General features: G+C 35.9%; 1 protein-coding gene across 1 annotated transcript; it reads left to right on the forward strand.

The window, feature by feature from the left end:
* The first annotated feature begins 9,502 nt into the window (after positions 1–9,502).
* Positions 9,503–10,689, forward strand: LOC110889979 (protein EXORDIUM-like 2). Its single transcript, XM_022137553.2, has one exon. It carries the CDS (start codon positions 9,540–9,542, stop codon positions 10,437–10,439), a length of 900 nt encoding a protein of 299 aa, XP_021993245.1. The 5' UTR covers positions 9,503–9,539; the 3' UTR covers positions 10,440–10,689.
* The last annotated feature ends 1,243 nt before the right edge of the window (positions 10,690–11,932 follow it).

The following is an 11,932-nucleotide window of genomic DNA, read 5'->3' on the forward strand; positions in this document are numbered from 1 at the left end:
GCTACGGCTCACATACCTTTAGTTCCGCCCCTGTTAAGGATGATAAGTTCTAAGTGAAGAGTGCTTATAACGCCTTAATTAAATCTCATTTTTAAGAGAAATAATGAGTCACAAAGGGATATCACAGACGTGTTTTGGATGATTTGACTTGGGTGAAGATAGAACTCTACAGTTAAACATGCATGGGTCAAAATAATTCTAAAATAAGCGACTTTATAAGAATTCTTCTCTTAGACGGTAAGAAAAAGTCCTAAATTTCTCATGAGCAAAACTACAATATTGGTTAATCATAAAATTCATCCTTACAAAGATGATCTTGTCACCCTACACGATCTCTTCCTGTATATTTTCGAATTTAGAATGTCTTACATAGCTTAGTTAAAAAATTCAAATATTTTACTTGTACTTTGGAAAGTTTAAAAATATGTAAAAGTTGAAACTTGTACTTTAGAAAGTTTAAAAATATGTAAAAGTTGAAGAGCTAAAGAAAGAATAGGATTCGTAAGTATAATAAAGACTCTGAGTTGCATTTATAAGAAATAAGCTACTCATTAATTTTCTCTTACACCAACGACTCATTTATTGTGTAAATCTTCAGAAGTTAGGTTATTATTTGGATATATTAGTTTTAAAACGATATTTTTTTCTATATAAACACAAAAAAAAAAAAAAAAAAAATCTGAAAAAAATGGCATAATAGCTTGTAATTTTTTATTAAAAAATGTAAAATTTCACAAAAACCTTAACTTACGATAAAAAAGAGTAGTAGTAAATTGATTTTTAAATATAACTTAACTAGGTTAAAACCCCGTGTATTACACGGGTTGAATAAATGTACTTTTATATATTAAATAATAAAAACTTATATCTTTATGAACCTTGTATATTGTACGGGTTAAATAAATGTAATTTTATATATCAAATAATAAAAAAGTTATATCTTTAAAAACCATGTGTATTACACAGATTAAAGAAATGTAATTTTGTATACTAAATACTAAAAACGTCGTATCTTTAAAAAAACTCGTGTATAATCGGGTTGAATAAATCTACCAAATAATAAAAAAATTACATCCTTAAAAACCCCCGTATATTACACGTGTTGAATAGATATAAAAAAGAGTTATATCTTTAAAAACTATATGTATTACACAGATTAAATAAATGTATTTTTGGATATTAAATACTAAAAAATCCGTATCTTTAAAAAACCCGTGTATAATCGGGTTGAAAAATCTACCAAATAATAAAAAAATTATATCCTCAATAAATGTAATTTTGTATATTAAATACTAAAAACGTCGTATCTTTAAAAAAATCCGTGTATAGTAGGGTTGAAAAATCTAGCAATAATAAAAAAAATTATATCCTTAAAAACCTCGCGTTTTACTCGAGTTGAATAAACATAATTTTGTATAATAAATAATAAAAAAGTTTTGTTTTTAAATAATTAGGATAACATTTAATATTAATTTATTATTTATATATTTAATATCAGATAAGTAGATAAGAGAAGTATTTGTTTTAAAAATATATTAAATTAACAATTTAGATTTGAGGATAATATTTTATTAAAGTATAATAAGATTTAATATTAATTTATTATTTATTTATTTAGATAAATATAAATTTGATGATACCTTCAATGAATGACACGTGTCCAAAAATTGGTTTCTTTTATTATAGTAGTTAGATAAATATAAATATGGGTGATACTATTTACACCCCCCTCTTTTACTAACTACACCCCCTATAAAAACATCACATAATTACATCACAAATTAATATTTTATTGTTTTTTTGTCTTTTTATTGTCTTTTTATTGTCTTTTTAATTATCATTATTATTGTTTACTACTTATTATTATTATTATTATTATTATTATTATTATTATTATTATTATTACTACTACTTTTTACTTATAGTTAATACTATTAAAAAAAGTAAGAAATAAATGAAAATCCAATGATGATATTCGGTATCAGTACCGGTACCTAGTTTTTGGTATCGGGAAAAAAACTAAATTTTGCCTTCAAATACCGATACCTTATAGTTCATTCGGGTATGTAGAGGCTGCTACAGAAAGTTCATTAAGGGACCATAATGATTATGTTGGTTACATCAGTCCAGACGTGAACTATCAAATGCCTAGTGAACCAAGTTCGTTCATAAATCAAGATATTGATGGAAAAAACCATTCAAGGACTATGATGATAATACGGGCTACTACGCTAGTCCATTTGTAAACTACCAAGTTCCTGGTGAACAAAGTCCGTTCATGACCCAAGATACTGACGGACAAGGTTTTTTTGCCAACCTTTTGAACACACCAGGATATGATTTCATGGGGTTGAACCAAGATATTGTGGGACAAAGTTTTTTTGCCAACGCTACAAGTGCGCCGGGTTATGACTTCATGGGGTTGAACCAAGATCAAGCATCACAAGTGATGCACAAATATATTTATCTAATTCCAAAAATCTTCCATGCGTATATTACACGCATACATAATGTATTAGGTGATGGAAATTGTGGGTTTCGGGCGACAGCTTCTGCTCTCGGGTACGATGAAGATGAATGGTTATTTATCCGGAGATCACTGATGGAAGAGCTACTCGAGTTTAGAAAAAAGTACACTAAGGCTTTCTTAGGCTCATTCGAAGATGTGTTCACGTCCTTGGCTTAGTCAGGATCGGGGGTTGCACCTGAAAAACACTGGATGATTATGCCAGAGACAGGATTCTTGATTGCGAACAAGTTTAATGTGATCGTTCATTTTTTATCTCAAGAAAAAAGAAACAGTTCTACTTGTTTTTCGCTTTGGAGAGGCCCTCACGAGTTCCCAGAAAAAAAATAATTACAATTGCACACGTGAATGGTAACCATTTTATAATGGTAGAATTGCAAAGAGAGTATCCAATTGCCAGCACAAACAACCTATGAAAATTAATGAGAGAAAATGATGCAATTGGCTGGGAGAATATATTTGAATCACGTCAAAATATGTATAATTCTTGGATAGCACAACCTGCTACATTTTCTGTTATAGATTAAAGATCAGTATGTAAATTATTAAATGATATTAATTTTGTAAAAAAGTACTTATTTTTATTAGCTTTTGTTACAACTATAAGTGTAATTTGATAAATTATAACAACTAAAGAGTAATAATAAATAATATATCATTACTACTACTACTACTACCACTACCACCACCACCACCACCACCACCAACACTACTACCACTACTACCACTACTACCACTACTACTACGACCACCACTACCACCACTACCACCACTACTACCACTACTACTACTACTACTACTACTAATAATAAGAGAAAAATGCCCGGATAGTCCCTGTGGTTTCGTATTTTTTCACCTATAGTCCTCAACTTTCTAAAATTACCTGAATAGTCCCCAACTTTTCGTTTTTTGTTCCCGGATAGTCCCTGGGTCTAACTTCAGTTTGTTTTCTCTGTTAAGTGGGTGTGAAATGACCAATTTACCCTTTACTTTAAAAGGCCAAACCACAGGGACTATCCGGGCATCTTCTTCATTTTTTGAGATCTCACCACCACACTTCATCTTCAACCTCCACCCACCATCACCCACCTCGGCCTTTCCTCTCCGTCGGTCGGAGCAGGAGTCCACCGGCGAATCCGTACAGAAGAAATGTTGTTAGTAGAATTGGATCTGTTGCTGCTGTGATTATTATAAGTGACGGAGGAAGACGAGACATTCACCCACTGCTTCTGCCACCGTCTCACCGGTCCGGTGAAGACCGGCGCTGAGCCGTACCGGGAAGATTGCCGGCCGGTTCGCGAACCGATTCCGTCCATCAGTTAATATTTAAGAGAGATTGTTGTATTGTAAAAGGTGTGAGTACAAGTACAACTTTTGATGGAGTGCTTTTGAGGTTGTAGTAGGGGAGTGTGTTTACAGTTGAAACGACGACGTTGTGAGGGTGGTTATTGAGGTTTATATCGGCTTTGGGACTGCCACGTGTGGGTTGGAATTTGGAAAGTAAGTGTCAAACTGTCCTTTCGACTTTGAAGATTTCTTTTGAGAAAATTGAGTTAACATGATGATAATGATGTTTGCTGTTGATGATGACGATGATGAAGGTGGTGGCCGGCGACGGCCTGACCACCGGAGCTACGGGTCGATGACAACAAGCTCAGCGCAGATCTGTTTTTGTATGTTTCACAGGCACAAGTCAACTCTGGTGACTCGATTTATAAGGATTTCAGTTTGGTTCAACCCGGTTCGGATGCAGGTCAACAGAGGTCAAATGGCAGTTCAGGTGACTGGGTGGTGATGGAGGGCGGAGGAGGGTGATGGTGGGTGGAGGTTGAAGATGAAGTGTGGTGGTGGGGTTTTTCTCTAAAATGGTAGAAGATGCCCGGATAGTCCCTGTGGTTTGGTCATTTAAAGGAAAGGGTAAATTGGTCATTTCACACCCATTTAACAGAGAAAACAAACTGAAGTTAGATCCAGGGACTATCCGGGAACAAAAAATGAAAAGTTGGGGACTATTCAGGTAGTTTTAGAAAGTTGGGGACTATAGGTGAAAAAATACGAAACCACAAGGACTATCCGGGCATTTTTCTCTAATAATAATAATAATAATAATAATAATAATAATAAACAAATCAATAAATAAATAAATAAAAAGTGCATGTTTCTTTTACTATTTAGTTATAATAATAACTAATAAATAAAAAATAAATAAGTAATAATTAAAAAAAATAACTAAAAGACAAAGAACACTAAAAACAAAAATAAAAGTTATGATGGATGTGATGTTTTTGTAGGAAGGGGAGTATAATTAGTAAAGAGGGGGGGTGTAAATAGAATGAGACTATAAATATTTGCAAGAGCCCTCGGGTCCTGTGGGCCTATAGTTACGGTGTTCTCCTATCCGCTAACAAAAAATCACTCCAATCCAATTGACAATTTTTATATTTTTTAATCTGATTAAATGATTAAATAATCCGAGTTGCTTGATTTGTATTTTAAAAAACAAAGTTCACAGTTGGATTCACAATGCGTAGATAAACAACTTTGATTGTTAGTGGTTTAAATTCCCAGCTTATGCTTACAATATAAATTTACTGATAGATCAACTTGGAATTAAAAACTCCCACAATCTCAATAAACAAAACTAATAAAATGTTAAATACTATACAATAACTTTTCTTATGAAAACTTGGTAATATGGTTTGTACTAAACTCTTAATAAATACAATGAATAAAAGGACATAAGACTACATGGTATGGTGATGGACCATCCTTGGAGGATGGTCCGCCACGTAGGCGACACGTCACAATCCTCACTAAGATGGTCCATCCTCCAAAACTAGAAGGCATGGTAGGATGATCCTAGTCATAGTCCTTCACCACTTTTTATGTTTTTTTTATTTTTTTATTATTTTATTTTTTTAACATTTGACAAATATACTAATAAAATATTTTCATTAATATTAAACCCACATTACATAAATATTAAAAAAAAAACATAAACTTAAAAAAAAAAGACTTAATAAAAACAAACATAAAGTTAAATAATTTGATGCTTTTTCATGATGTCTTCTTGTAGTTTTTTCAACATCGAACGTCTCGGCTCGGGTTCGTTCTCGACATTAATCATCATTATTTCCCATTCCTTAAGCACCCCGCATCATCATTTGTTGAAGAGCTTGATTTTGGGAGATTTGAGTGAATTGGTTGGGCGATTGTTGGAATGACGCAAAAGCGTTCGATGAAAATTGGGAGAATTGGTTCGGTTCTAGCGTTGGATAATACCCCGGAACCGAAAAAACATTTGGTTGGGTCGGATTGGTGGGAGTATTCGGGTTGTTCGAAGGCGTGTTGGGAGTATCGGGGTTGTTGAACGGATCCATGAAAATTATGTGGAAGAAGGTTGAGAGTGTAGTGGAAGAGAGTGTAAAAATTATAGGAGAAAATGGTGAATTGTGGAAGTTAATTTGGTGTTTGATAGTGAAAATGGGGGTTTAATTTATATATTTTAAAAATCTAGCCGTTTGGCTTTATTCAAAAAATAGAAATTTAATTTTTTTTTTTTAATAACGGTCATATTTTAATAGCCCATAAAAATTGGTTATATTTATTTATTAACCTTAAAAAATACATGATATAGACAATTTTTTTTGAACGCCATTAATATTTAGAGAAAAATGCCCGGATAGTCCCTGTGGTTTCATCTTTTTTCACCTATAGTCCCTAACTTTCTAAAACTACTTGAATAGTCCCCAAGTTTTCGATTTTTGTTCTCGGATAGTCCCTGGGCCTAACTTCAGTTACTTTTCTCAGTTAAGTGGGTGTTGAAATGACCAAAATGCCCTTTCCTTAAAAGGCCAAACCATAGGGACTATCCGGGCATCTTCTTAATTTTTATTTATAAAACCCCACCACCACACTTCATCTTCAACCTCCACCCACCATCACCCTCCTCTCGTGTTGATTGTAAATTTCTTCTCAATGCTGGAACCCGTAAACCAAGCTGGCTTTGAAGACTGGATGAATTCGAAATCGAATTCTCAACTGACAGGTTAAGTCTCAGAACCGAAACATCAGACTCCTCCTGATTGTTATTATTACCCGGTAGCGGGTCAACATTTCTATGAGCGTTTTCACGAACAGAGTGCTCACCGATACTCAATCCAAGTCTCGGGATAGTCGGGTCATAAGGGGGGTCTTCGGAAACTGTGCGCCACGAACTCGGACCACCCTCGGATCTTTGAAACAAGTTCGAACTTCCGACCCCTGAAGAAGATTGCCCAATGCTTAACTCGACTGCTTTTCTTTTACGAGAAACCTGACGGGCCTCTAACTCAAAAGGGTCAGAAGACGGTCCAAAGGGATCGGAAAACGATGAACTGGATGAACCACGATCACCCAAAGAAAGCGCGCTAGATGAAGGTTCAGGACAAGATTTCATCAAAGAAGGCCACCCACGGTCTGGTCGCGGTTCGTTATGACTCTGGTTTGATTGACTCGGGCCAGAACTTGAACCGGGTTCACCTACGGTCCACATAGTTAGATTCTCCTCTTCTTGACTTGCTGGGTTCAAAGACATGCAGTCGGGTAACCGGTTTGATGGAGAGTTAACGACATCACTTGATGTTGAACCGTGTTCGAACCCTAATGTTTCTGAAAAGGAACCCATAGCACCCCTCTGTTCTTGCATTTGAAACCTTGAAAATTTCCTGAATTTTAAAACAATAATATCAGTCGCAGACTCATTTAACGGATTGTTTGCTCACGATTTATCCGTCAAAATTCATCTAATAAGAACAAAAATTTATCTTTAAACATTTTCTACAGACAAAAAATTCAATCATAAACAAATAAACACAAAAATTGTAGTTATATGTCTATCACATTGTCTAGTCTCGATATTCATTCGTCAAAATTCATCAAATTACCAACAAAAATCTATGTTTATACATGTTCTACACACAAATTTATAATAATAAACAAACAAACACAAAATTTACAGCTATTTATATCTTGCTTCCACATGAATACATCTGACATCTATATAAATTTCGATAAAATTCGATATTAATTTTTATTTATAAAACTGCTAGACATGTGAATCTGAGCTTGGTTGTTTTGCATTTCTTTATGATCTGAAAGCGGCAACCCACTTTTCTCTGCCAATGTCGAGCCACCATGTTTTCTGTGACGGTGATGGTGGAGGGTGGAGGAGGGTGATGGTGGGTGGAGGTTGAAGATGAAGTGTGGTGGTGGGGTTTTATAAATAAAAATTAAGAAGATGTCCGGATAGTCCCTATGGTTTGGCATTTTAAGGAAAGGGCATTTTGGTCATTTCAACACCCACTTAACTGAGAAAAGTAACTGAAGTTAGACCCAGGGACTATCCGAGAACAAAAATCGAAAACTTGGGGACTATTCAAGTAGTTTTAGAAAGTTAGGGATTATAGGTGAAAAAAGGTGAAACCACAGGGACTATCCGGGCATTTTTCTCTAATATTTATATAACATATAGAACCCGGGCTAGCAAGAAACTGAAAAACCCGACAAAATAATACAAAAGTTAGAGAATTACATTACGAAGATTGAAATCTATCCACCTATCACAATTTAGCGCATTAAATTCTGATCTACATTTAATCCAAATGAAAGAGTTCAACGTGATCTCCTCTACAACCTTTGCTACCGGATTTCTCCAACCACCAAATTCATTAGCATTTCGAGTCTTCCAGATTTGCTAAAAAGTTGCCATGAAGATGGCGCCTACAAGTTTTTTCCATTCCATTGAGCCGTTCACAACTTTCAAAAGGTCCCAAACCGAAGTGTAAGAAAACTCCCCTGGTGGATATGGAATTTTCAACCACACTAAAACATTCCACCGAACAGTACAAGCTAGTAAACAAGATGCTAAAAAGTTGTCGAAAGATTCATCGCTCAACCCTCACCTTCCACATATGCCATCCGCAAGCCCCACTCCTCTAACCCCTTTTTGACCGGGATCCGGTTTAGCGAGACACGCCACATGAAATAATTTATTTTTAGGGAGCCCAATTATTCCATAATGGCCACTTACCATCATTTACTTGATAGCTCGCCTGTGCAATCTTCCCGCGAACTAGAGACACTGACAAATCTTCACCCGTAGCATTAGTCCAAACCCACCTATCTTCTTGGTTACTTATAATCACACTAGCAAGCAGGGGCGGATCTACCATTATACAAGGGGTAGCCTCCGCTACCGCTTGGTCGGAAAATTTTTGACGTTTTTAGTGTAAATTTTGGAAAAATTTGACGTTTTTTTGATTTCGTTACCGCTTATTTATAAAACGTTCCCGCTTGGTCGGAATCCTAGATCCGCCACTGCTAGCAAGAAGATCTTTTAAAATTCCAAACCCACCTATCTTCTTGGCTACTTATAATCACACTATCAAGAAGATCTTTCAAAATCTTCAACTGATCGAGAATAGAAGGGCTGCTCGGTTCGTTCTTCCACTCCCAACTATCAAGAATTTAAAACTTACTATAAAATTAAACTTCGAATTTAAAACCCCACCATCTTAGTAAAATACAGAATATGCAAGAATGTATATTAAAATAAGACCCCATAAAAATAAATATATTTGTACATCAACCTTATAAAAATACATGATATAGACAATTTATTTATTTTTCTACACCACATATATCATCCCAGTAAATAGAACACCAATTAAAATTCATATAATTGGACTCAAATGGAAAAAATGTGATGTGAGTCAAATCAACATTGATACGTACATCATAATCATCCATACACCATACACGCATCCACGCTTTTAATCTGCCATGTCACCATCAACCCTTAACCACGCCACGTCAACAGAACCTTACAGCCTGGCTTCCTACCACTCCCACCAATCCCCTTCTTCCACGTGTCCCCAAACCATAATGACCCTACAGCTGTCTCCCCTATATAAACCAAACCCTGCATACCCCCATCCTCACTACCTCCCCACTTCCCACTTTAACCCTCCTCATGGCTCATAATTACCATCTTGCCATTCTTCTCATCTTCTTGTTCCTCAAAATATCTTTTTCAGCCTTGGTCACTCAGCAGCCCCTTGTCTTAAAATATCACAACGGAGCTCTGTTAAAAGGCCCCGTTACCGTTAATATTGTCTGGTATGGTAAGTTTACACCCACCCAACGGTCAATCATCGTTGACTTTTTACAATCTTTAAACACCGTTAATACGGTAAAAAGGTCGGCGCCGCCACCACCCTCCGTCGCAACATGGTGGAAAACCACTGAGAAATATCACAACGGGTCGTCAGCAACGGTCGTCGGTAAACAAATCCTCGACGAAAACTACTCGTTGGGAAAGTTCTTAAAAAACTACCATATCCAATATTTAGCGACAAAAGTTTCACAAAAAAACTCCATTAACGTCGTGTTAACGGCAAAGGAAGTCGGTGTAGACGGGTTTTGTCGGAGCCGGTGCGGGACACACGGGTCGACGAAAACGGGTAACCGGGTCGCGTACGCGTGGGTTGGTAACTCGGAGACTCAGTGTCCGGGTCAGTGTGCATGGCCGTTTCATCAACCGATATACGGGCCACAATCGCCGCCGTTAGTTTCTCCTAACGGCGACGTTGGAGTGGACGGAATGGTGATTAATTTAGCTACGGTGTTGGCCGGTGCCGTTACGAACCCGTTTAACCAAGGGTATTTTCAAGGGCCGGCTAACGCGCCGTTAGAGGCGGTTTCGGCTTGTACGGGGATATTCGGGTCGGGTGCGTACCCGGGATATGCGGGTCAGGTGTTGGTGGATAAGACTACGGGTGCTAGCTTTAATGCGCACGGGTTAAATGGGAGAAAGTACTTGGTTCCGGCTATGTGGGACCCGAAAACTTCTACTTGTACTACACTAGTGTAAATTTGAAAGGCGGTATCTGGTGTGGGTCGGTGTACGCTAAACGATGGACTGTCACGATGGTTTGGTGTTGCCACTTGGTGGTGACGAGGATGTTTGGGTAACTCTGGAGGTTGTCGTTTTGTGTGACGTGTAAATTGGTGTTTTTAAGAAAGGATGTATAAAAAAGTTTGTGTGATTTATAAGTAAGTTGTCTTTATATTATTAAAAGAGCATTAAATTCTATGATGAAGATGAATGGAGCTTTGAAAGAGTTTTTACTTTTTGTAAAAAAAAATGAATGATTAATAAAACGATATGATAGAATAAGTAGTATACAAAAAAATAGTTGAGAATAAAAAAGGGTAAAGGGAAAATTGGGAATGGGAAAGGTTAAAAGAGAATTATGCTCTTCCCAATAAAAGAAATAATTGAAATAATTTATGCTTTTGTTTCTTGATAAGGTCAATATTATTATATTTTAACATATATAGTTGTAAATATATTGATGTTGGTTCTTCACTCCTTGAAGTTTTTATAGCAATAGACTTACTAACAAGTTTATGTTTAAGTTGGTATTCATAAATCTACCGGTGCATGGACGGTATCCTTAATTTTTGGAGTTACCTTACTTGAGATTGGACAAAGGATGAAGAAAAGAACCTACAAAAAAGAAGCATGTTATTTTTTTTTTAATGACAAAGGTTACATTATTTCTACTTCTAAACTACACCAATAAATACTAAATTACATCCAATATAAGGATTTGAACCCTCGTCTTTCCTCCAAAAGGCAAAAGCCTCTACCACCCAGCTATAGCTATATCTTATTGAGAGCAATTAAGACAATCGTATTTTGTTAGCTTTCAATTAGACTAAATGAAATTAAGCTAACATGATATAAGGATTTGGGTTGGGGCATTGAGCGACAAGTGACAGTTAGTCGGGTCACATGGTATGGTGTGGCGTGGAGGGCCATGTGTCATTTGTTAGTTTTTTTTAACTATTTAAATTTTCTTTTAACTAAATTAGAATATTAAATATAATTTTTTAAAAATTGCAAATAAAATTAAGAAAAACTACATAAAATAAAAAAAAGCTACATAAAATAAAAAAAGATTAAATAGTTCAAGACACGTCCATATTATATTTTTTAAGATTTCTTTTTTCATCTTTAACGCCAATTCCAATTTTGCGCCGCTAAGATGATCGACGTTCATGGCGAGAAATTTCATATACTCGCGTTTTTCTTTGTTATATGTTTTTTATCATACGCGGCTTGGATACTTTTCCTGATCTCGATCCTTTGTTGTTGGATGAAATTGAATGTGTCGATTTTCGTTCCAATTTCTTCCAACTGGTCGGTGTACAACCCTTTACCCGTGGCCAAGCTAGGGGCCGAACCTGATGCCGAACCCGATCTCCCTCTTTGAACCCGCTTTTTTGACATGTCTCTACTTGGCGGGCGAGAGAATCATCAAAATCATCCAAATTTAGATCAAGCTCTTGATCACGAGC

Source organism: Helianthus annuus, chromosome 11, assembly GCF_002127325.2.
Source record: "Helianthus annuus cultivar XRQ/B chromosome 11, HanXRQr2.0-SUNRISE, whole genome shotgun sequence".
Taxonomy (NCBI): domain Eukaryota; kingdom Viridiplantae; phylum Streptophyta; class Magnoliopsida; order Asterales; family Asteraceae; genus Helianthus; species Helianthus annuus.